The sequence below is a fragment of the Phocoena sinus genome, chromosome 9, assembly GCF_008692025.1.
Source record: "Phocoena sinus isolate mPhoSin1 chromosome 9, mPhoSin1.pri, whole genome shotgun sequence".
NCBI lineage: Eukaryota > Metazoa > Chordata > Mammalia > Artiodactyla > Phocoenidae > Phocoena > Phocoena sinus.
The window spans coordinates 46,445,913-46,472,221 of NC_045771.1; the positions used below are offsets into that span (position 1 = coordinate 46,445,913).

Consider the following 26,309-nt stretch of genomic DNA (forward strand, 5'->3'; position numbering starts at 1 on the left):
TCACACTCAGTGCCTCCCTGTGACCATTTCATAAGATGGAAACTCTGCACCAGTATGGTGGTCCCCAGCATTCCAAACCAGCAGAAGAGAAGGCAGGAAGAAATGGGCAACCCTAAGGAAGCATTCTGAGCTCCCTGAGGGCATCAGTGAGGATTAGTTTTGGCTGTTACAGAAAACTCACAATACTGGTGGCTTAGATAAGTTACAGACTTATTTGTCTCTCATGCAAAAATCTAAAGGAGGGCAGTTCCGGGCTGCTGTGAGGTCTCAATGACCATCAAGAGCCCAGGCTCTCTCCTGCTTACTGCTCTGCTGTCCTCAGTACTTGGCTACTATATCTTGGCCCAAAATGCCTACTCACGCTCCAGCCATTCAGTTGATATTCTAGTCACCAGGAAGAAGGAAGGGCAAAGGACACACCCCATTCTTTTCTTTAAAATTAATTTTATTGTGGTACAGTTGATTTACAGTGTTGTGTTAATTTCTGCTGTGCAGCAAAGTGATTCAGTTATACGTACATATATATTCTTATTCTTTTCCATTATGGTTTATCACAGGATATTGAATATAGTTCCCTGTGCTATACAGTAGGACCTTGTTGCATATCCATTCTGTATATCATAGTTTGCATCTGCTAATCCCAAACTCCCAGTCCATCCCTACCTTCCCCACCCTTGGCAGCCACAAGTCTGTTCTCTATGTCTGTGAGTCTGTTTCTGTTTCGTAGAGAAGTTCATTTCTGTCATATTTTAGATTCCACATATAAGTGATGTTATATGGTATTTGAGTTTCTTTTTCTTACTTCACTTAGTATGATAATCTCTAGGTCCATCCACATTGCTGCAAATGGCATTATTTCATCCTTTTCCATGGCTGAGTAGTATTCCATTGTATATATGTACCACATTTTTTTTTTTTATATTGGAGTATAGTTAACAATGTTAGTTTCAGGTGTACAGCAAAGTGATTCAGTGATACATATACATGTGTCTGTTTTTTTCAAATTCTTTTTCCATTTAGGTTATTACAGCATATTGAGCAGAGTTCCTTGTGCTATACAGTAGGTCCTTGTTGGTTATCTGTTTTAAATATGGTAGTGTATATATGTCAATCCCAAACTCCCAATTCATCCCTCCCCCGCACCTTTCCCCTTTGGTAACTGTAAGTTCGTTTGTGAAGTCTGTGAATCTGTTTCTCTTTTGTAAATAAGTTCATTCGTATGTTTTTTTTAGATTCTGCATGGAAGTGATATCATATGACATTTGTCTTTCTCTTTCTGACTTCCTTCACTTCGTACGATAATCTCTAGGTTCATCCACGTTGCTGCAAATGGCATTATTTCATTTTTTATGGCTGAGTAGTATTCCATTGTGTATATGTACCACATCTTTATCTGTTCGTGTGTTGATGGACTTTTATGTTGTTTCCATGTCTTGACTATTGTGACTAGTGCTGCTGTGAACATAAGGGCACATGTATCTTTGAGTTAAAGTTTAGGACACACCCCATTCTTTTAGGAAGACTTCTCCACTATTGCTAATGAGATTTCTGCTTAGATCTCACTGGGCAGAACCTAAGCACATGTGCCCAGCTGAAAAATGAGGGATTCTCTTTCTAAGTAAGCACAGATATTGGGAGTGACTAGTTGGCTCTGCCACCCTGGGATAGTCATGCAGTGTATGTACACACTGTTCCCCAGCACCAAGGTGGGTACCATGAGTGGAGGGGTTCAGAGTGTCTGACGTGATCATTTTGATTGGCCTAAAAATCAAGCTTTTACCTCTTCAGCCTTTTACTTATCACAGAGGACAGTGTGTAATAAGTGGCCCAGTTTGGCCCACAGCTTGTGTTTATAGATAAAGTTTTATTAGAATACAGTCACATTTATTTATATGTTGGCTGCTTCACTCTGCAGAGCTGAGTGGTTGCAATACAGACCAGATGGCCTGCAGAGCTTAAAAATTTGTTATCTGACCCTTTACAGAAAAACATTGCTGAGCTCTGGTCTGTTCCTTCACCCACCCCTGACCCTCACTCATCCCTCACGCTCCTCCATCTCTGAGCCTTACTCTGTCCCTCAGACTCACCTAAATAAAGGGGTGGAGAATTGAGAAGATCAGGGTAGTCTGTTTATAGAGAGCACTTGGTAGTAAAAAAAAATTGTTTTGCATTTTAGCCAAATCAAAATATCCTGCTAGTATAGGGCTTTCAAAGAGCAATCCCCGTACACGCTGGGCCTTGACCAGGAGATATCCGTCATCCTGAGGCCCTCTTTTCCCTCTCCCTCTTGAAGCCTGGCCTGCTGAAGCAGCATTTGCGTTAAAGAGGAGTGGGAGAGTGTGGACCTCTCACACTCTCCCTGATCTGCCTCATCCAGCTGTTTCTCCCTTGCCGTTGAACTTCCTGCACAGAACCACACCTCAGGAGCTGTGTCCCTCGATGGACCTTTTCGGGTGGCAAGTCAGGTTTCACACATGCATTTCCAGATGGAAAGGCTCTTGGCATTTTGGGTGGGACAGTTCTTGTGGGGACTGTCCTGCCTTTTGCAGGACCCCTCACATTTCTGGCTGCACTTGCAAGATGGTGGAGCGTCCACTCCCCCAGCCTTATGACCACTAAATGCAGCTCTACACATTTCCAAATCCCATGGCCCCCCGCTGTGCAGCGAGAGCCACATTGACACATAGGCCACCGGCAAATGCAGGATATCGGAGGCGGCTGTCCACACGTGTCCTTCAGGTGTCCCTTGTTGCCCTTGTGTTGAATCAGGGCTGTGCTGTAGCCTTGCCAATGGACTGGTTCTCATGGGTCTCTCAGCCCCGTGAAGACCAGGGTCTGTAGGGGCCGTGTGGCTGTCTGCTATGGCCAGTTCTCTCGGGGGGACATCTGTAGCTGGGAAGACTCCAGGACCTACAGACTTGTGCATCCTTGTGGAATTCATGGTCTTTCACAGTGAGCAGCTGCTCTGATTTTTAACTTTCTTTGCTGTTTTCAGACTCAGTGTGAACCAGATCACCGACAGTGGGGTGAAGGTGCTATGTGAAGAGCTGACCAAATACAAAATTCTGACATTTTTAGGGTATGTATTTCTCAAGAACACTGCCACAGCTACATAGTAAGAACACAGAGCAGCAGGAGCTTGCCATTCCTATGGGTCACTGGGTGGTTGAGACTGATGGCCCCAGGGTACCAGGAAGGGCACTGAACTGGGAGCCAGGAGTCCTGGGTCCTGCTTTTGGCTCGGCTAGCAGCCCACTCTGAGCAAGCCAGGAAACCTCACTGAGCCTCAGCCTTTTCATCCCCCTTGTATAATTGGGATCCTAATAGAGTCAAATAGTTTTACAGGTGGTGACTGATTGCTGTAATGACAGAATTCCTGGGGATATGTTTTACTGACGTGAGAATACTGTTCATGTGGTAGATTTCACTATGGCGGGTCCATGATCTGTCACCCAGAGCCCTTGGGGCAAGACACGAATCAGAAATTAGTGCCCGTGCTACCTAGCAGTGACATGACCAGTGGGATCTAGGGCAGTACCCCATTTTCAGATACTTTAACATTTCTGCAGCAAAAGGTATAAACATTCAAACCAGTTGGGATAAAGACCATGAACAGCTCCACGTCGGTTGCCAAAACAGTTAGGAAGAAGTTTGGGTTTTCAGAGCCTTTGGGGTTTTGGGGTTTGACAGGAGAGACTGTGGGCCACAGCCCCGCCAGCCCCACGGCTGCCGTTGACTCTCTGAGCTGGAGCCAGCCCGTCAGCTTCCTTGAGCCTCAGTTTTCTCAGCTGTCACATGAGAACACTGAAGCCCTGAATCCCAGGTTGCCTTTTGGCTGTGGAGTTCTGCATGACTGTGGAACACTGGAAACCTGTCTCCTTACCACTTTCAACTCCTTTCTGCCTTACTGTTGAATTGGTGTCAAGTGGTAAAGTGACAAAAAGGTAGACACTGAGTTGGTTCTAATGCTTAGAAACTTTTACCCCTTAAGATGCCAATTGTGATCTTATTCTGAAAATACCCCTCAACTGCCATTTATCGAGCACTTACGTGCAAGGGCTTGGGATGATCTCATACAATCCTTATAACAACCCTGCGAGGGAGCCGTAATTCTTACCCCGTACTACACATGGAGAAACTGAGGCACAGAGAAGCTCGGTACCTTGCCCCAGGTCATAAAGCTGGGGAACGTGCAGAGTTGGCCTTGAACCCAGCCTGAGACCCCACAGCCCCAAACTCAGGCCTCCACGTGCCCTTCCTTTCTCCTTTTGACCTAGACTTTGTAAATCAGCAGACAGCCCCCACTCACTTTAAAAAATGGGGTCCTAAATTCTCACGGCCATGCTTTCTCTCAAAGCTTATACAACAACCAAATCACCGATGTCGGAGCCAGGTACATCGCCAGAATCCTGGATGAGTGCACAGGCCTCACGCACCTGAAGTAAGTGGGGTGGGCACAGCGAGCGGGGTCTTCAGTAGCTTCTCCTGGTCACCCTTCACTGTTCAAGCAAAGAATAAATGCCACCCTAGAGCTCCCTTCTGCTTGCCCCAGGGCCAAATCAGGTCAAATCAGGACACCTGTGTGTAGAAGGTGAGCTGTGGGTGAGGCTCGGTGTTTGGAAGGGCCGCCTACCATGGGTGGGGGGAGAGTGTGGCATTTTGATTTCATTAACTCCTAACGGGAAGAAAGGCCACAACTATCACCCTTTCTGGAGATCGTTTTCCCCCGAGGAAGTCCCACATTGTCTTCGTCCATTTTGGCTTCTGTAACAAAATACCATAAACAAGGTTGCTTATAAACACGAGATTTATTTCTGACCGTTCTGGAGGCTGGGGAACCTTAGGATCGAGGGGCCGGCAGATTAGGTGCCTGGTGAGGGCCCAATGCCTTGTTCTTAGATGGTGCCTTCTCACTGTGTCCTCACGTGGTGGTGGAAAAAGGGGAAAGGGAGCTTTCTTGGACTTCACTCCTAAGTCACTGATCCCATTTGTGAGGGCCGTGATGAGTGACTTTATCACTTCCCAAAGGTTCCACCTCCTAGCACCATCACTTAGGGGTTAGGATTTCAACATATGGATTCTGGTAGGGGGAGGGGGAGGCAAACCTTCAGGCCATAACATTGCAGATGAGAGCCTGCTCCCTGGCTGTGTCACAGGAATGTCCTGCCAAAGGTGTCAGAGCACCAGCCTCGGAGGAGCCTGGTGATGGTAACCTGCCCCTTGACCATTTGCAGTTGAAGTGGGAACCTTCTGGTCTGCTGATGGAAATGAGTGATGCTCAGAGGTCATTTAAAGAACCTCCGGGGGAACTTGGGTCCCTGAGTCTCTGCAGAGATTGTGACCACCTGGAGAGGAATCACGACTGGCTTTCCTCAGGGCTTTGGGCCCCTCCCTGAGAGGACGCCCAGGGAGGGCTGCTGTAGGTCCCAGGAGAAAGACCACCCCTCCTAGGAGGGGCCAGAGGGGCTCTGTGCCGAGGACGAGGGTGGCTGATGCTGGAGTCCCCTCATAGCTGTAGCTGACGTGTGCATGACTCTTTCTGCAGACTGGGAAAAAACAAAATAACAAGCGAAGGAGGAAAGTGTCTCGCCCTGGCTGTGAAGAACAGCAAATCCATCTTTGAAGTTGGGTGAGTAGAGACGGACACACACGGGTGTGCGTATACGGCCTGCTCTGTGTACAGGAGCGCCTGCTGGTCTTTTCGTACATCCATCTAGCCAAAGGACCGCTGGTGCAAGCTGTGGGGCAGAGGCTACAGAGAGCCTCCATCACAGATGCCCTGGTGGCTGGGCCCCACTGCCTCCTGCGTGGGAAATGTCGTGGGAAGTCCCAGGTTTGACTGCCACTTTAATTGCATGGACTTTATTTAATTCATGCAAAAGGCAGTATTTATCACCACTAGCAAATGGAGGGAGCTAGCAAATGGAGTTTTAGCCCTATGTGGTAAACTTCCTCAGGCAGGTGTGCTTCATTTTAAGATTATATAGTCTCTGGAGGCTTTAAAATTTTTTTTAATTTTATATTGGAGTATAGTTGATTAATAACGTTGTGTTACTTTCAGGTGTAGAGCAAAGTGATTCAGCTATGCATGTATCTATTCTTTTTCAAATCCTTTTCCCATTTAGGTTATTATAGCATATTGAGCAGACGTCCTTGTGCTATACAGGAGGTCCTTATTAGTTATCTATTTAAACACAGTAGTGTGTATTTGTCAATCCCACACTCCCAATTTATCCCTTCACTGCCCCCCACCTTTCTCCTTTGGTAACCGTAAGTTTGTTTTCTAAGTCTGTGAGTCTGTTTCTATTTTGGAAATAAGTTCATTTGTATCGTTTTTTTTTTTAGATTCCACATGTAGATATCATATATTTGTCTTTCTCTGATTTATTTCACTCAGTATGATAATCTCCAGGTTGCTGCAAATGGCATTATTTCATCCTTTTTAATGGCTGAGTAATATTCCATTGTATATATGTACCACATCTTTTTTTATCCATTCTTCGTCTTTGGACATTTAGGTGGCTTGCATGTCTTGGCTATTGTAAATAGTGCTGCAGTGAACATTGGGGTGCATGTATCCTTTGGAATTATGGTTTTCTCTGGATATATGCCCAGGAGTGGGGTTGCTGGATCATATGGTAGCTCTCTTTTTAATTTTTTAAGGAACCTCCATACTGTTCTCCATAGCGGCTGTACCAGTTTACATTCCCACCAACAGTGTAGGAGGGTTCCCTTTTCTCCACACCTTCATCATCATTTATTGTTTGTAGACATTTTGATGATGGCCATTCTGACTGGTGTGAGGTGATATCTCATTGCAGTTTTGATTTGCATTTCTCTAATAATTAGTGATGTTGGGCATCTTTTCATGTGCCTCTTGGCCATGATATGATATTGCTTTGGCTATTGTTTGTCTTCTTTGGAGAAATGTCTATTTAGGTCTTCTGCCCATTTTTTGATTGAGTTGTCTATTTTTTTGATATTGAACTGCATGAGCTGTTTGTAGATTTTGGAGATTAATCTCTTGTCAGTTGCATTGTTTGTAAGTATTTTCTCCCATTCTGTGGGTTGTCTTTTTGTTTATAGTTTCCTTTGCTGTGCAAAAGCTTTTGAGTTTAATTAGGTCCCATTTGTTTATTTTTGTTTTTATTTCCATTACTCTAGGAGATGGGTAGAAAAAAATATTAATGTCAAAGAGTGTTCTTCCTATGTTTTCCTCTAAGAGTTTTATGGCACCAGGTCTTACATTTAGGTCTTTAATCCATTTTGAGTTTATTTTTGTGATGGTGATTAAAGAATGTTCTAATTTCATTCTTTTACATGTAGCTGTCCAGTTTTCCCAGCACCATTTATTGAAGAGACTGTCTTTCCCCCATTGTATAGTCATGCCTCCTTTGTCATAGATTAATTGAACATAGGTGCATGGGTTTATTTCTGGGCTTTCTATCCTGGTCTATTGATCTGTATTTCTGTTTTTGTACCAGTACCATACTGGTTTGATGGCTGTAGCTTCATAGTATAGTCCGAAGTCAGGGAGCATAATTTCCCCAGCTCCGTTTTTCTTAAGTTTGCTTTGGCTATTCAGGGTCTTTTGTGTTTCCATACGAATTTTAAGATTTTTTGTTCTAGTTCTGTGAAAAATGCCATTGGTAATTTGATAAGGATTGCACTGAATCTGTAGATTGCCTTGGCTACCCAAGTCATTTTGACAATATTGATCCTTCCAATCCAAGAACGTGGTATATCTTTCCTTCTGTTTGTGTCATCTTCGATTTCTTTCATCAGCGTCTTATAGTTTTCAGAGTACAGGTCTTTTGTCTTCTTAGGTAGGTTTATTCCTTGATATTTTATTCTTTTTGATGTGATGGGAAACGGGATTGTTTCTTGAATTTCTCTTTCTGATCTTTCATTGTAAGTGTACAGAAATGCAACAGGTTCTTGTGTATTAATTTTGTAACCTGCAACTTTACCAAATTCATTGATGAGCTCTAGTAGTTTTCTGGTAGTAAGTATCCTTAGGATTTTCTATGTATAGTATCATATCATCTGCAAACAGTGACAGTTTAACTTCTTCTTTTCCAATTTGGATTCCTTTTATTTATTTTTTTCTTCTCTGATTGCCATAGCTAGGACTTCCAAAACTATGTTGAATAAAAGTGGTGAGAGTGGACATCCTTGTCTTGTTCCTGATCTTAGAGGAAATGCTTTCAGCTTTTCACTGTTGACCATGATGTTACATGTAGGTTTGTCATATATGGCCTTTATTATGTTGAGGTATGTTCCCTCTATGCCCACTTTCTGGAGAGTTTTCATCATAAATTGGTGTTGAATTTTGTCAAAAGCTGTTCCTGAATCTATTGAGATGATCATATGGTTTTTATTCTTCAGTCTGTTGACATGGTGTATCACACTGATTGATTTGCAGATATTGAAAAAGCCTTGCATCCCTGGGATAAATCCCACTTGATCATGGCGTATGATCCTTTTAATGTATTGCTAGTATTTTGTTGAGGATTTTTGCATCTATGTTCATCAGTGATATTGGCGTGTACTTTTCTTTTTTGTGTGGTAATTTTGTCTGGTTTTGGTATCAGGGTGATGGTGGCCTCACAGAATGAGTTTGGGAGCTTTCCTCCCTCTGCAATTTTTGGAAGAGTTTGAGAAGGAGAGGTGTTAGCTCTTCTCTAAATGTTTGGTAGAATTCTGTGAAGCCACCAGGTCCTGTCCTTTTGTTTGTTGGGAGTTTTAAAAATCACAGTTTCAATTTCAGTGCTTGCGATTGGTCTACTCATATTTTCTATTTCTTCCTTGTTCGGTCTTGGGAGAGTGTACCTTTCTCTAAGAATTTGTCTGTTTCTTCCAGGTTGTCCATTTTATTTGCATACAGTTGCTCATAGTAGTCTCTTTTAATCCTTTGTATTTCTGTGGTGTTTGTTGTAACTTCTCCTTTTTCATTTCTAATTTTATTGAGTCCTCGCCCTTTTCTCTTGATGAGTCTGGCTTAAAGATTTATCAATTTTGTTTATCTTTTCAAAGAACCAGCTTTTAGTTTCATTGATCTTTGCTACTGTTTGGTTTCTATTTCATTTGTTTCTGTGCTGATCTTTATGATTTCTTTTCTGCTACTAACTTTAGGTTTTGTTTGTTCTTCTGTCTCTAGTGCTTTAGGTGTAAGGTTAGGTTGTTTATTTGAGATTTTTCTTGTTTCCTGAGGTAAGCTTGTATAGCTATAAACTTCCCTCTTAGAACTGCTTTTGCTGCATCCCATAGGTTTTGGATTGTTGTGCTTTTCATTTTCATTTGTCTCTAGGTATTTTTTGATTTCCTCTTTGATTTCTTCAGTGATCCACTGGTTGTTTAGTAGCATATTGTTTAGCCTCCATGTGTTTGTGATTTTTACAGTTTTTTTCTTGTAGTTGATTTCTAATCTCATAGCATTGTGGTCGGAAAAGATGCCTGATATGATTTTACTTTTTGTAAATTTACCAAGGCTCACTTTGTGGCCCAGCATGTGGTCAGTCCTAGAGAATGTTCCATTTGCACTTGAAGAATGTGTATTCTGCTGCTTTTGGATGGAATGCTGTATAAATATCAATTAAGTCCATGTAGTCTAATGTGTCATTTAAGGCCTGTGTTTCTTTACTGATTTTCTGTCTGGATGATCTGTCCATTGATAAAAGTGGTGGGGTGTTAAAGTCCTCCACCATTACTGTGTTACTGTTGATTTCTCCCTTTATGGCTGTTAGTATTTGCCTTATATATTGAGGTGCTCCTATGTTGGATGCATATATATTTACAGTTGTTATATCTTCTTCTTGGATTGATCCCATGATTATTATATAGTGTCCTTCTTTGTCTCTTGTAATAGTCTTTATTTTAAAGTCTATTTTGTCTGATATGAGTATTGCTACTCCAGCTTTCTTTTGATTTCCATTTGCATAGAATACCTTCTTCCATCCCCTCAGTTTCAGCCTGTTTGTGTCCCTAGGTCTGAAGTGGGCCTGTTGTAGACAGCATATATATGGGTCTTGTTTTTGTATCCATTCAGCCAGTCTGTGTCTTTTGGTTGGAGCATTTAATCCATTTACATTCAAGGTAATTATCCATATGTATGTTCCTATTGCCATTTTCTTAATCATTTTGGTTTTTTTTTTTTTTTTTGTGGTACGTGGGCCTCTCACTGTTGTGGCCTCTCCCGTTGCAGAAAACAGGCTCCGGATGTGCAGGCCTAGTGGCCACGGCTCACAGGCCTAGCTGCTCCGTGGCATGTGGGATCTTCCTGGACCGGGGCATGGACCCATGTCCACTGCACCACCAGGGGAGCCCGAGTTTGTTTTTGTAGGTCTTTTTTCTTCCCTTCCTCTTTTGTTCTCTTCTCTTGTGGTTGGATGACCATCTTTAGAGTTGTGTTTGGGTTGCTTTTTCTTTTGTGTGTGTGTATCTATTGTAGTTTTTGGGTTTGCTGTTCCTGTGAGGTTTTTTAATTTTTGAATTTTATTTTATTTGGTTTTTTATACAGCAGGTTCTTCCCCCCCCCCACCTCAGCAGACATTTGATTGCCAGTTAACTTTATTTATTGGGAATATACGTATCAAGTATATAAAATGGAGTTTAACAAGCAATTACAAAGGAAATACTTTGTACAACTACCACCCAAATCAGTAACCCCCAAAACTCCAAATATGCACACCCCCTTTACAACTTCACTGTCATCTTTGTCTGTAGGCAGCATCTAGTTGGGTTTTGCCTTTTTATCTAAACTGACAGTCTCTTTTTAATTGGTATGTTTAGATTATTCACATTTAATGTGATTACTGATTGGATTAAAATCTATTACTTTGCCACCTCTTTTCCGTTTGGTCCAAACTTTTGTTTCTTTTTCTTGCATTAATGGGGATTTTTTTTTAATGATTACATTTTGTTTCCACTATTGATTTATTACTTATACCTCTAAAATTTAGGTCTTCTGCCCATTTTTGGATTGCGTTGTTTCTTTAATATTGAGCTGTATGAGCTGTTTATATATTTTGGAGATTAATCCTTTGTCTGTTGATTCGTTTGCAAATATTTTCTCCCATTCTGAGGGTTGTCCTTTCATCTTGTTTATGGTTTCCTTTGCTGTGCAAAAGCTTTGAACTTTCATTAGATCCCATTTATTTTTGTTTTTATTCCCATTACTCTAGGAGGTGGATCAAAACAGATCTTGCTGTGATTTATGTCAAAGAGTGTTCTTCCTATGTTTTCCTCTAAGAGTTTTATAGTGTCCAGTCTTACATTTAGGTCTCGAATCCATTTTGAGTTTATTTTTGTGTGTGGTGTTAAGGTGTTCTAATTTCATTCTTTTACATGTAGCTGTCCAGTTTTCCCAGCACCACTTATTGAAGAGACTGTCTCTTCTCCATTGTATATCTTTGCCTCCTTTGTCATAGATTAGTTGACTATAGGTGCATGGGTTTATCTCTGGGCTTTCTATCTTGTTCCATTGATCTATGTTTCTGTTTTTGTGCCAGTACCATACTGTCTTGATTATTGTAGCTTTGTAGTATAGTCTGAAGTCAGGGAGCCTGATTCCTCCAGCTCCGTTTTTTTCCCTCAAGACTGCTTTGGCTATTTGGGGTCTTTTGTGTCTCCATACAAATTTTAAGATGATTTGTTCTAGTTCCGTAAAAAAATGCCATTGGTAATTTAATAGGGACTGCATTGAATCTGTAGATTGCTTTGGGTAGTATAGTCATCTTTACAATATTGATTCTTCCAATCCAAGAACATGGTATATCTCTCCATCTGTTGGTATCATGTTTAATTTCTTTCATCAGTGTCTTATAGTTTTCTGCATACAAGTCTTTTGTTTCCCTAGGTAGGTTTATTCCTAGTATACAGCAGGTTCTTATTAGTCATCAATTTTATACACATCAGTGTATACATGTCAATCCCAATCGCCCAGTTCATCACACCACCACCACCACCACCCCCGCCGCTTTCCCCAACTTGGTGTCCATACGTTTGTTCTCTACATCTGTGTCTCTATTTCTGCCTCCCATGAGGTTTTGATATGGCAGTCTATATATGTACAAGGTTGTTTTAAGTTGCTGGCTTCTTTCCCACCTAGAGGAGTTCCTTTCACATTTGTTGCAAAGCTGGTCTGGTGGTGCTGAATTCTCTTAGCTTTTACTTGTCTGTAAAGCTTTTGATTTCTCTGTCTAACCTGAATGAGATCCTTGCCAGGTAGAGTAATCTTCGTTGTAGGTTCTTCCCTTTCATCACTTTAAATATATCATGCCACTCCCTTCTGGCCTGCAGTTTCTGGTGAGAAATCAGCTGATATCCTTATGGGAGTTCCCTTGTATGTTGTCATTTTTCCCTTGTTGCTTTTAATATTTTTTCTTTAATTTCTGTCAATTTGATAACTATGTGTCTTGGTGTGTTCCTCCTTGGGTTTATCTTGTCTGGGACTCTCTGCACCTCCTGGGCTTGGGTGACTGTTTCTTTTCCCACGTTAGGGAAGTTTTCAGCTATTATCTCTTCACATATTTTCTCAGGTCCTTTTCTCTCTCTCTTCTCCTTCTGGGACCCCTATAATGTGAACATTGGTGCATTTAGTGTTGTCCCAGAGATCTTTTAAGATTGTCATTTCTTTTCTTTTTTTTTTAAACTGGGCCAACCTTTTTTTTTTAAAAAAAACCCCACATTTGTTTATTTATTTATTTTTGGCTGTGTTGGGTCTTCGTTTCTGTGCAAGGGCTTTCTCTAGTTGTGGCAAGCGGGGGCCACTCTTCATTACGGCACGCGGGCCTCTCACTATCGCGGCCTCTCTTGTTGCGGAGCACAGGCTCCAGATGCGCAGGCTCAGTAGTTGTGGCTCATGGGCCTAGTTGCTCCACAGCATGTGGGATCTTCCCAGACCAGGGCTCGAACCCATGTCCCCTGCATTAGCAGGCAGATTCTCAACCACTGCGCCACCAGGGAAGCCTGTCTTCATTTCTTTTCATTCTTTTTTCTTTATTCTGTTCTGTAGCAGTGATTTCCACCATTCTGGCTTCCAGCTCACTTATCTGTTCTTCTGCCTCACTTATCCCGCTATTGATTCCTTCTGCTGTATTTTTTATTTCAGTTATTTTATTGTCTGTCTCTTTGTTCTTTAGTTCTTCAAGGTCTTTGTTAAACATTTCTTGTATCTTCTCAATCTGTGCCTCCATTCTTTTGCCGAGATCTTGTAACATCTTTCTTATCATTACTCTAAATTCTTTCCTGGGTAGATTGCCTATCTCCACTTCACTTAGTTGTTCTTCTGAGGTTTTATCTTGTTCCTTCATCTGGGAAATATTCCTCTGCTGTCTCATTTTGTCTAACTTTCTGTGATTGTGGTTTCCTTTCCACAGTCTGCAGGGTTGTAGTTCTTGTTGCTTCTGCTGTCTGCCCCCTGATGGATGAGGCTGGTCTAAGAGGCTTGTGCAGCCTTCCTGGTGGGAGGGACTGGTTCCTGCCCACTGGTGGGTGGAGCTGGGTCTTGTCCCTCTGATGCACAGGGCTGTGTCAGGGGGTGTGTTCAGCCGGCAGTTGTGTGGTCAGGAAGACTTTAAGCAGCCTGTCTGCTGATGGGTGGGGCTGTGTTCCCACTTGGTTGGCCTGAGGTGACCCAGCACTGGAGCCAACATGCTATTGGGTGGGGCCAGGTGTTGGTGAAAATATGGCAGCCTCCAGGAGGGCTCACACCAATGACTACTCCTGAGAACTACCGCCACCAGTGTCTTTGTCCCCACAGTGAGCTACAGCTGCCCCCTGCCTTTGCAGGAGACCCTCCAACACCAGCATATAGGTCTGGCCTAGGCTCTTAGGAGAGGCCACTGCTTTTTCCCCTGGGTCCTGGTGTGCACAATACCTGTGTGTGCCCTCCAAGAGTGGAGTTTCTGTTTCCTCCAGTCCTGTGGAATTCCTGTGATCAAATCCCGCTGGCCTTCAAAGGTAGATTCTCTGGGGCTCTTCCTCCTCCCATTGCCAGACCCCCAGGCTGGGGAGCCTGACGTGAAGCTCAGAACTTTCACTCCTGTGGGAGAACTTGTGTGATAGTTTTCCAGTTTGGGGGTTGTCCACTTGGTAGGTATGGGATTTGATTTTATCACGATTGCTCCCCTCAAACTGTCTCGTTGTGGGTTCTTCTTTGTCTTTGGATGCAGGACATCTTGTTTGGTAGGTTCCAGCATTTTTTTCATCAATGGTTGTTCATCATTTAGTTGTAATTTTGGTGTTTTCATAAGAAGAGGTGAGCTCACATCCTTCTACTCTGCCACCTTGGCTCTGGAGGCTTTTTTTTTTTTTGCGGTAAGTGGGCCTCTCACTGTTGTGGCCTCTCCCGTTGCGGAGCACAGGCTCCGGACACGCAGGCTCAGTGGCCATGGCTCACGGGCCCAGCCGCTCCGCGGCATGTGGGATCTTCCTGGACTGGGGCACGAACCCGTGTCCCCTGCATTTGCAGGCGGACCCTTAACCACTGCGCCACCAGGGAAGCCCTCTGGAAGCTTTTTTAATTCAATTTTTTATTGAAAATACACATAACAAAAGTTACCATCTTAACCTTTTAAGTGTACAGTTCAGTGGCATTAAATCCATATAGTTGTGCAACCATCACCATGATCCATCTCCAGAACTCTATCTTGCAAAACAGAAACTCATTCTCCCCTCCCCTCAGCCCTGGCAACCACCTTTCTATAGTATCCTCTGTTCCTGTGAATTTGACTACCGTAGGGAGTCATATAAGTGGAGTCATACAGTATTTGTCTTCTTTTGTGACTGGCTTATTTCACTTAGCATGATGTCCTCAAGGTTCATCCATGTTGTAGCATGTGTCAGACTTCCCTTCCTTTTTAAGGCGGTGTAATAGACCATTCTATATATATACCACAGTTGTTTATCCATTCATCTGTCAGTGGACACTTGGATTGTTTCCACCTTTTAGCTCTTGTGAATAATGCTGCTATGTACATGGGTGTACATGTATCTCTTTGAGACCCTGCTTTAAATCCTTTTGGGTGTATACCCAGAAGTGGAATTGCTGGATCACATGGTAATTCTATTTTTAATTTTTTGAGGAACCACCATATCGTTTTCTGCAGCAGCTATACCATTTTACATTCCTACTAACAGTGCACAGGGGTTCCAATTTCTCCACATCCTTACCAACAACTTGTTATTTTCTGGTGTTTTGATAGTAACCATCCATACGGGTGTGAGGTGATATTTCATTATGGTTTTGGTTCAGGAGACTACAGCTTTTCATAGAGTTATGATTTTTTCTCTGATTCTAAAAGACATAGATAATTTTATTTGTAAACTATGGAAAATATGAACAGTATAATGGAGATCATCTTCTCAGAAATAATTATTGTCAACACTTGAGGTCAGGTAAGCTTTCTTGCTCTCTCTCATGCAGTTTATGTTCTCTCTATACTATTTTTTTTAATATGGTAGAGGTCAAACTATCTGTATAGAATTTTATTCTACCTTTTTTCCACTTAATCTCATGTCATGAGTAGTTTTCCACTTTATTCAAAGTTTGATACCATGCAGTTTTATCTAGTACACACACTTTTTATGCAAAATGCTGAAAACTCTCATTCTGGGGTTTTAGAAGCTGTACCGGCAGGGACGTCAGCAGGCCGCTTGCCTGGTGAGAGCATGTAGCTGAGGCAGCCCCAGTTCTGCGGTGAGCCTGGCAGACTTGCTTTCTGTAGACGGTGACCCTCAGCCTTTTAGGAATAGCTGAGTCTTATTATAGGCTCAGCACTGTTTGGAGTGCTTTGCATATATTAACTCACTGAATCCTCACAACAACTCTGTGAGGAAATGCTCTTCTTATACCTGCTTTACAGACGAGACTAAGGCCTCAGAGACTACGCATTACCCAAGCACGCCCAGGTGGTGGGGGGCAGGGCCAGGATGGGAGCCCAACGTCTTACCATGCAGACCCTCGATTTAGCCAGATCCTCTAAGGCTTTCTACTGTGGGGGAGAGAATATGGCTTGTCATGGCACCTCCCCACCCAGACTGCAACAATCTGAACAACGTGGTTTGGTCACCTCCTCTTTACATACCAGGGAAATTGCCGATAAGTTTTCTCAGTGTGCTTTCTGATCTTTGCTTCATGCAAGACCGACTATGTCTTCAAGAATGTCCGGCACCCCTGCACAGGGTCAAATGGATATTGGGTCTGGCACTGCCACAGGCCTTCCTTTCAAGTTGCCACCAACCTGTATATCCTGCAGGTGACATTTCAGGGATAGTTGTGAGCTTAGGCTCTGACTAACAGCTCTCCAAAAGCTCAGGGGTGAGACTTGGTTCCTAGTTGTGCAGCTGTCTGATTTGATTTCTGTTCACAAGCTTTCTACTGCTTTTTTCCTCCCGAGCAGCTCACTAAGGGGCTGGTGGAGGGGTTCATCTCCAGACCACAGCTCCAGGGATGGAGCAGAAACATCTGTGTGTTGAGTATACACGCCATGGCCACGAGCAGAAAATAAGGGATGAGCATGAGGTAACTTTCACTGTCTTCCCTCTGCCCTCAGGATGTGGGGCAATCAAATCGGTGATGAAGGAGCAAGGGCCTTCGCAGAGGCTCTGAGGAACCACCCGAGCTTGACTAACTTGAGGTAACTGCTGCCTTCTGAGAACTGCCGTCTTCAGGGCCAACCTGGTCACTCCGTGTTCCTCTTGTTTTACCAGAGGAGGAGCCAGGGGAAAGAGGGTGGCTGGCATTCCTAACAGGGAAGGTATTTGTGTGTGTGGTCTTTATCGACATAGAAGAGGCGTACAGTTAAGTATATTATGCTTAAGTTTTCAGCTCTGTGATGTGACATGTGTGCACACTAGTCAGATCGAGACTAGACATTGCCAGCCCCTGTGTAGTCTTCCTGTGCCCCTTGGGGGTTGGGGAGGAATTCTTCAGTCCAGACAAAACTGAAAGACACTGGGCCGCAGATTCCTGCCCCCTCCTCATTTCTCAGGATGGTGCTGGGACAAGAGGGGACCCTTCACCCCTGTAAACAGACTTGGTCCTCCCTGGCCCTCCTTTAGGCCTCTGGCCAAATCTCTGAGACTCGGGGGTCTCCTGGTTGCCTGTGTCCTTCCTGTCACTGACAAAGGGTTAAATACGGTGGGGGCAGTAGCAGAGTTCCTTCCATACAAGAACAGAGGAAACTTCTCCAGGCCTCACCGACAGGCGCCTGTAAGGTGTCAGCCTCCAAAGCAGAGCTCGCCAGGCGTCCTCAGCCCGTGTGACCAGCTCTTGCCATGTTCCGTTTCCTGTCTGGCCTCTCCTCGAGCAGTCTTGTGATTGGCCTCGTCCTGGGCGCTGGAGCGGCAAAGGCTGAGTGGCTGCTGGTGAGGCCGGCACTTACGCTTCCTGCTTCAAATCAGCCCAGGCAGGAACCACGTCCAGGTGGAGTCTTGCCAGCTGTTTTAGTTGCTGAAACCAAAGCCAAATGTAGACGTGTTTTTAATAACCTACCCCAAATGTTTTTCCTTCCTAGTCTTGCATTCAATGGCATTTCTACAGAAGGAGGAAAGAGCCTCGCGTGGGCCCTGCAGCAGAATGCGTCTCTGAGAATATTCTGGTAATGACCAGAGTCACTTTGAACGGTTGGGTCTCAGGGATTTTCCCAAAGACTGTGCACAGCCTGGAATCTTAACTGAAAGAGTGCCTCTCCGTTGTAAAGGCTCTAGGCCTTTCCTCAAAGGAAGGTTTATAATTTCATTTCCTCCTAGAGAAGAAAATAGCCATTCCCAGAAGCACAAACAAGTACAGAATGGGTGGAATGGGTCCCAGGAACATGAGTTTGAGACCTTAGCCTTCTTTGCCCACCCTACGCCTCAGGAAAACCAGAAGGCTAGTTATTCTGTCAGGATATCCTTGGAACACCCTCAGATATGCCTTGAGGAGTCCAACTTTCATTCATTCACTTGTCTCAGAACTTTCTCCCTTCGTCCTCTTAAACTGCCTACCCCCCGTGCAGCCTCCTCTGTCCCCAGGTAGTCACATCAGGACTTGGCCTTCATGCTCCAGCTCACCTGTCACGGGAAGCCCACAGCCCTTGCTCCCTCTCTGCACTCCAGGGCCACTAGTTAACTGTGTGTTACCTTCTGAAAGTGATGTTTTCTTTCTTTTGGTTGTTCCTTTTTTCGGTCATTTACCGTATTTTTATTTATTTACTTGCCTGTATCATAAATTGCTTCCGGGAAAGGAAGTTATATTACAAGTCTCTGTATCCTCCTAATGAGATATTGGCTAAATTAGTTAATGAAAATGTCGTCATTATGAGAATTCAGATACTAGACCTGCTGGCCAGTAAGTGCATTTTCCTTTTCCCCTCAAAAAAATCTTTTAAAAGATTTTGAAAAGTAATACATGCTTTTTTGAAAACAATATAATACACTGAAGTTGGGAAAGTAGGAAGTGAAAGAACCTCCTCCCTCATGCTTTCTAAATATAATCTTTTATTTCTAGCATTTGAATGTATATTCAAATAAATATCGCTTTTCTTATGAAACTGAATAGTATTTAGCAAGTGACTTAAAAAAATATCTCAACTATGTATTGTACATATTTGACACGTCCTTCCTTTTATGTCAGGGTTTTTCAATCTCAACACTGTTGGCATTTGGGTCCAAATAATTCTTTTTTGTTGAGAGGCTGTCCTGTGCATTGTAAGATGTTTAGCAGAATCCCTGGCCTCTACCCATTAGATACCAGTAGTAACCCCTAATTGTGACAGTCGAAATTGTCTCCAGACATTGGCAAGTGTCCCCTGGAGAAGCCACCCCAGTTGAGAACCACAGGTCTAGGGGGATAATAACAATGTCAATCCCCAAAATCTCTTGAGTACTCACTGTACATCACACATTGTTCTCAGCCTTTTCCATGTATTAACTCATTCTCACAACTGTGTTATGAGGGCTGTACCATTACTGTTCACATTTGCTGGTGAGAAAACTCAGGCCCAGAGAAGTTCAACCACGTGCTGTGGTCGCCCTGCTAGTAAGCCATTGCCAGCCGGCATGTCTGGCTCAGAGCATCTTGAGCCCCATGCTCTTCTGCCTCTTTCTTTATCCTACCTCATTCTCTCTAATGGTTGCACACTGTCCCTTGAATGTACACTCACAATGTATTTTGCTGGCTGCCTCTACTGATACTGAAATTTGTTCACACCTTACATTATGACCGAAAAGACTGCAACCAATACTGCGTGCAACCAATACTGCGTGTACAGAACCTGTGTGTAATGTCTTTGCACACCACAGGGTGGATTTCTAGACGTTGAATTGTTGGCCCAAAGTGAAACACATTTAAAGTGTGGATAGACACTACCAAATTGCCCTTCAAGGAATGATTTTTTATATGTTCTTTATATTCATTTCTCCTTCCTTACTTATTCTTTCATCCACTGGCACAACAGGGTTTAATTCTCTTTACAACCAGGAACTTCTAGCCCTCTGTACTTTATCCAGACCACTTCCTGCTTTTACGAACAACTGAGAGACTTCCTGAACTTTCAGTCACAGAACTCAGGTCCTTCATAAGTGGCCTCGGAGCAAAGTGATGAACACATTTTAATGCGCAGTCGGCAGGCTTTTCTAGGTCTTCATCTGACTGTGTTTAGTAACACACTGTCCGTGGTGTTCAAGGGATCTTAACGGCTGAGATCCGAGAAGCAGGCACTGGCCCGTCGCTTTCTCTGGGCCCATCTTCTGAGAGATCTGAGGGCTCAGCAAGGATGGGGAGGGAGTATGGGCTCCCCCCGCAGCAGCAGGGCTAAGAAGTAGGAGCTTGGGTGAAGGGTTTGCACTAGAAATGAACCTCCGTTTATTGTCTGTGGGGCTCAGAGGCTGGCTTGGAGCCTGGCTGTTTGCTGGGTTCTCAGCAAGTGATGAGCTGCATAAGCTGCAGACGCTGGGGCTGGGATCTCGCTTCTGTGAACTCAGTGGAGAGTGGGTGCCAGGTAGTGCTGTCCTGAGTTGACACTTCCTTTCTTTTCCAGGCTCACCAAAAATGAACTTGATGATGAAGTGGCAGAGAGCTTGGCAGAGATGTTGAAAGTCAACCAGACGTTGAAACATTTATGGTAATTCAGATTTAAACACTGTGCTTTTTAAAATATTTTTTGAGATTCACATATCATAAAGTCACACTTCCTAAGTGTACAGTTCAGTGGTTTTTAGCATATTTATAAGGTTGTGCAACCATCACCACTATCTAGTTCTAGAACATTTTACAAAACTACCCACCTCCCCTACCTGCCAGAAACCCGTACGCGTTAAGTAATCACTCCCCATCCTTCTCCTCCCTTAGTCCCTGGCACCTGCTAATCTACTTCCAGTCTCTATGGATTTGCCTATTCTGGGCATTTCATAGAAATGCAGTCATACAATATGACCTTTTGTTTCTATGTTCTTTCACTAGCAAAAGTTTTCAAGGTTCACCTACATTGTAGCATATATCAGTACTCCATTGCTTTTTATGGCTGAATGATATTCCATTGTATGGACAGTCCGTGTTTTGTTTGTCCGTTCTTCAGTTGGTGGACATTTGGGTTGTTTTTACTTTATGACTATTATGAATAATGCTACTGTGAACATTCGCGCACATGTTTGTATGTGAACATGTTTTCATTTCTCTTGGGTATATACTTAGGAATAGAATTGCTGGGTCATATGGTCACTCTGTGTTAAATGCCAAACTGTTTTTCAAAGCGGTTGTGCTATTTACATTTCCACCAGTCATGTATGAAGGTCCCCATTTCTCCATGTCCTCACCAACACTTGCTATTGTCTGTCTTTTTTGGGTAATGCCATCCTAGTGGGTGTGAAGTGGTATCTCATCATGGTTTTTTTTTTTTTTTTTTTTTTTTTTTTTCGGTACGCTGGCCTCTCACTGTTGTGGCCTCTCCCGTTGCGGAGCACAGGCTCTGGATGCACAGGCTCAGCGGCCATGGCTTATGGGCCCAGCTGCTCTGCAGCACGTAGGATCTTCCCGGACCGGGGCACGAACTCGTGTCCCCTGCATTGGCAGGTGGACTCTCAGCCACTGCGCCACCAGGGAAGCCCTCATCATGGTTTTGATTTGCATTTCCCTGACTGCTAACAGTGTTGGGTGTCTTTTCATGTGCATATTGGCCATTTGTGTACCTTCTTTAGAGAACTGTCTCCACATCCTTTGTCCATTTGTGAATTGGGTTGTATGCCTTTTAATTGCTGAGTTGTTAGAGTTCTTTATATATTCTGGGTGCTAGACATTTACTAGATATGCGATTTGCAAATATTTCCTCTCTTTCTGTGAGGTTTTTCACTTTCTTGAGAGTGACCTTTGAAGCACCAAAGTATTTAATTTTGATAAAGTCCAATTTATCTATTTTTTGTTTAGTTGCCTGTGCTTTAGGTATCTTAGTAAGAAATCATTGGCTAATCCAAGGTCCCAAAGATTTCCTTTAAGTGTTATAGTTTTGCTCTTACATTTAGGTCTTTGATCCATTTGGAGTTCATTTCTGTGTATGGTATGAGGTGTTAGGGGTCCAGCTTCATATTATTGCATGTAGATATCCAGTTGTTCCAGCACCATGTGTTGAAAAGTCTCTTTCCATTTTGAATGGCCCTGATGCTTTTGTCAAAAATCAGTTGACCATAAATGTGTGAGTTTATTTCTGGACCTTCTATTCTAGTTCATTGAGCCATATGTTTATCATCATGCCAGGACCACACTGTCCTGATTATTGTAATAAGTTTTGAAACCAGGAAATATGGGTCTTCCAACTTTGTTCTTCTTTCTCAATATTGTTTTGACTATGTTTTGACTATTCTGGGTCTCTAGCATTTCCATGTGAATTTTAGATCACCATGTCAATTTCTGTAAAAACAAAAAACCCAACAAAAACCCAGAGTGTGCTGCTTTTACACCTGGTTTTTTTTGGTTTTATTCCTTTTCTTACCTGTAGACGTTCTTTTATGCCCTTCCCTAGGTGTCAGGCCAGCCCCTCCACGAGAACAGAGCTAGAACAGGGCTAGAGAGTCTTAGCTCTTGATGCCAGTACAGACTACACTGGCTGCAGTGAAGGTAGCCAGTGGGCATATGTACCTGGCACTGCCAGGCTTTTTACTTCTCGTCCTACCCAGCCTCTTGCCAGGTCTAGGCTCCAGGCAGCTCACCTTCCCCCCAGCAAGGTGTAGGTGGTGCCAGTGTTTGCAACTGTGGAAGGGGGTGATTAGGAAACAGCAGAATTTAACTGAATGCAGAACTCAGTGCCCACTTCCAGGTTCTATTTTTGCTCCTTTTGCAAAAATGTCCAAGTCACACTGTGGTTGTGCTTACCAGAAGGTCTCACCTCTGCCACTTGGCCCAGGGGCCCCAGTCTTTGAGGGATGTGGCGGGGAGCACTGGGTCCTGGCTGCAGCACAGCCACCGAGTCCTGTGTGCTTGGGCAGGAATGGTGACAAGAGCTCCCTTCCCCTGGGCACCATGGTAGAAATGATGAGAACTACTTCATACACATCCTCCTATTGAAATCTCACACACCCAGGGTAGCGGGGTTCTCTTATAGTTATTCCCATTTTATAGATCAGGCAGCTGAGGAATAGAAAGCTTAAGTTTATTTCTTCAAGGATCTGCAGCTGAGAAGTGGGGAGTGGGTGTATGTATATGAGGAGAGCTTTTAACCAGGATGCTATACTGCCTCCTTAAGGGACTGGCTTAATTTCTATAATCTCATTAGTCACAGTAATATAGGTCATTATCTTCCTGGTACACAGCTACCTTCTTGGATCAGTGCCCAGAATTTCTAAAGGTCAAGTTCAGTAGTAGCCTTATGCTACAAATAGCTGGGGGGTGAGGAATGAACCTGTGATGAAGCACAGACGTATCACTGACTTGTGCTGCTCTTTCCTGGGTGGGTTAGACGCATGGCTTCCCCAGGGGAGCAATTTGGGAATTGCCCAGGCTTCCCAGCTATATCTGAAATCTTTGTTTCATTAGAATCAATGCCACCCAACATAATGGGGTATACTCTTAGAAGCCCCATTATTGATGCTTTTCCACTGGGGACCCATGAGTAGCAGCAGAACTGTTCTTCCTCCCTCCCTCTCAGATGTTGGAGAGGACATGGTACCATCTTGGAAGCCTTTGTTTCCCCCAAAGAAGAGAAGGGCCAGCTCTTTAAAAAATACTTAACTTTAAAAACTGCCTTGCCTTTCTCCAGCCACCTGGAAGGAGACATCAGACTGCCTGTTCCCCAGATGTGTTCCTTAGAATTTGTTGTTCAGACTGGTAGTCTCCAAACATTTTTGATTGGGCACCCCTGCAGTGAAAAATGTCAAGCACACATGCATACATATATGTTCATGTATTAAATTACCTACATATGAATATACAGATATAATGCTCACTATAAAAATACACAGAAAAGTTAAACATTTTTAAAAATTTTAAGTATAGTTGATTTACAGTGTTGTATTTAATTTCTGCTGTACAGGAAAGTAACTCAGTTATACATATACATATTCTTTTCCATTATGGTTTATCACAGGATTTTGAATACAGTCCCCTCTGCTATACAGTAGGACCTTGTTGTTTATCCTATATATAATAATTTGCATCTGCTAATCCCAAACCTTCCCTCCCCCTTGGCAACCACAAGCCTGTTCTATTTGTGAGTCTGTTTTTGTTTCATAGATATGTTCATTTGTGTCGTATTTCAGATTTCACATATAAGTGATGTCATATGGTATTTGTCTATCTCTTAATGACTTAATTTGCTTAGTATGATAATGTCTGGGTCCATCCATGTTGCTGCAAATGGCCTGATTTCATTCTTTTTTATGGCTAATAATCCATTGTGTATATATATATATATATATATATATATATACCATATCTTCTTTATCCATTCATCTGTCGATGGACATTTAGGTTGCTTCCATGACCTGGCTATTGTAAATAGTGCTGCTGTGAATATTGGGGTGCACGTATCCTTTTGAATGATGGTTTTCTCTGGATATATGCCCAGGAGTGGGATTGCTGGATCATACGGTAGCTCTATTTTTAGTTTTTTAAGGAACCTCCATACTGTTCTCCATAGTGGCTGTACCAATTTACATTCCCACCGACAGGGTAGGAGGGTTTCCTTTTCTCCACACCCTCTCCAGCTTTTATTGTCTGTAGACATTTTGATGATGGCCATTCTGACTGGTGTGAGGTGATACCTCATTGTTGTTTTAATTTACATTTCTCTAATTATTAGCGATGATGAGCATCTTTTCATGAGCCTCTTGGCCATCTGTATGTCGTCTTTGGAGAAATGTCTATTTAGGTCTTCTGCCCATCAGAAAAATTAAACATTTTAAAGCATGTTCTTTATTTTCATGGATCTGATCGACACAATCTCAGCAAGATCGAAAAGTTAAGGGGACTCAGTTCTTCCCCTGACCCTGTCTCTTATCCTATCATATCCTTCCAACCCCCTAATGAAGTGGGCAGATTTAATCCAGTATTACTTGATACAAAAGATATATTCTTCTTTCAGGCTTATCCAGAACCAGATTACAGCCAAGGGGATTGCCCAGTTGGCAGATGCATTACAGAAGAACACTGGCATAATGGAGATTTGGTAAGACCGATCTACCACTTGTTATGATAACAACAACGATTATTTACTCAGCACCATTTACTATCTGCCATGTACAATGCAGGGCACTGTCCATTTATTTCCCATCTTTCCAACAATCTGTAATGTAGGTAGTATTGTCTCCATTTCACAGATGTAGAAACTGAGGCCCAGACCAAGGTCACACCTAAGAGAAGAAGCTGAAATTCAGCCCAGACTATGACTCCATAGTCAGGGTTCTCCTCCCCAGCCCCGCTGTCCTGCCTACTGTCCTGGGTTGCACGGGGGCAGACAGACTGGGAAAGGGATTCCCACTGAAAGTTAATCACTCTGGGACTCATGAGCCTGAGAGATGGCCATGCTGGCCCAGAGTTTAAAGCATGTTCTTTTCCTTCTCTGGGCTTCCAGGCTGTATTTGAGCTGATTGTACTCTTTTTCGACTTCCTGTTTCTGTTATGCTAGCAGAAGGAAGGCATGTGCTCTGCTCTGCTGCAATGTTGAGCCCCATTTCCTTTCTTGTGCCTCCTACGGGACACACAGCCCCGAGGTAGGACTGGGCCTGTAGCATATTCGGGGGTGGGGGAGTGTGTGTGTCCCATCAGTGACAATGGTTACACCACTGGGTTAACTGCTAGGGAAACAGCAATTAACTGGACAGAAAGGTCCCTGACTGCCTCAGAGTACTGATGTAACCGAGCTGAGAACAGAGGGCTCCGTGTCTCTGAATCCAGACTCCCAAGTGCTCTGGAATTTGCTATCTACCCCAGGCCTGGCCTGAGACAGCCCAGCAGTGTGTGAGGCTCAGACCTGCATGGGAACCATGACACAAAGCCAGGGCCCCGTGAGGACAGAGACCACAGGAGTTCATGCTACCACTGTGGGCCCTGAGATCCACGGAGCAGCCTCGCCGTGAGCCAAACCCCTCAGCTCAGGGGGTAGTTGCTCATTAACTACAGTTCTTTCTTCATGACTGGGGAGAAGAATTCCACAGCCAAAAACAGTAGATCAAGGTACAGCTACCTCCCTGACCTTTTTAAATTTCGCTTTAGAATTTGTTAGTGGATCATAAAATTGGTTTGGTGGGTTGCAACCAGCATTATTTAAAAAATGAAACAGAGCCAGAATGCTCTGTGCCTAGTATGAAATATTCTTTCATAATCTCATTTCAAATGTGGGTGTGTACGTATACACAGATACTGGTTCACAATGTAAAATGTTCTTATTTGAGGTCACAGTCAGAAAAACATTTGAAAACACTTCCCTAGAGTAGAAAGCCCAGCTCCAAGCAGACCGATGGAGAGGCTGTGGCATGTGCGCCTTCAAGGCCGAAGCCTGCTCCTCAGCCCTCAAAGGCACTGGAGAGCCAGTGGGATTTTAGTTCACGTTAATCTCCAACCACCCTCAGCCTGTGATCCTTTCCTAGAACCACCCCGTTTCCTACTGACTCTGTTGTTTGTTTGAGGACAGCAGGCAGAGGAGGGGAGCAGAGAGGAGGGGAGGCCAGGCTGCAGGACAGTCTGTGGACTACAGCTGGCTTCCACCCTTCTCAGGGGCTGGTTAGGACAGTTGTAAGGATATGCAGCTGCTTTAAGTCCATCAAGCTTGAAATGTGCCTTTGTCACCTACCAACAGACAACCGTTGTTCCTACACAAGGAACTATTTGTGTAGGACCA

The 26,309-nt window shown here is 43.5% G+C and overlaps 1 protein-coding gene across 5 annotated transcripts in view; it reads left to right on the top strand.

Annotated features, from left to right (window-relative positions):
• Positions 1-26,309, top strand: part of NOD1 (nucleotide binding oligomerization domain containing 1) — a 91,821-nt gene that overhangs the window by 51,008 nt on the left and 14,504 nt on the right. For 3 of the 5 annotated variants that reach the window (XM_032643193.1, XM_032643194.1, XM_032643196.1), the window contains 8 exons: positions 2,996-3,079; positions 4,358-4,441; positions 5,546-5,629; positions 16,557-16,640; positions 17,520-17,603; positions 20,025-20,108; positions 24,555-24,638; positions 25,098-25,182. In XM_032643193.1, coding sequence (XP_032499084.1) covers positions 2,996-3,079; positions 4,358-4,441; positions 5,546-5,629; positions 16,557-16,640; positions 17,520-17,603; positions 20,025-20,108; positions 24,555-24,638; positions 25,098-25,182 — 673 coding nt within the window. The remainder of the gene's footprint in view (positions 1-2,995; positions 3,080-4,357; positions 4,442-5,545; positions 5,630-16,556; positions 16,641-17,519; positions 17,604-20,024; positions 20,109-24,554; positions 24,639-25,097; positions 25,183-26,309) is intronic. The other 2 variants (XM_032643197.1, XM_032643198.1) reach the window with 1 other exon arrangement.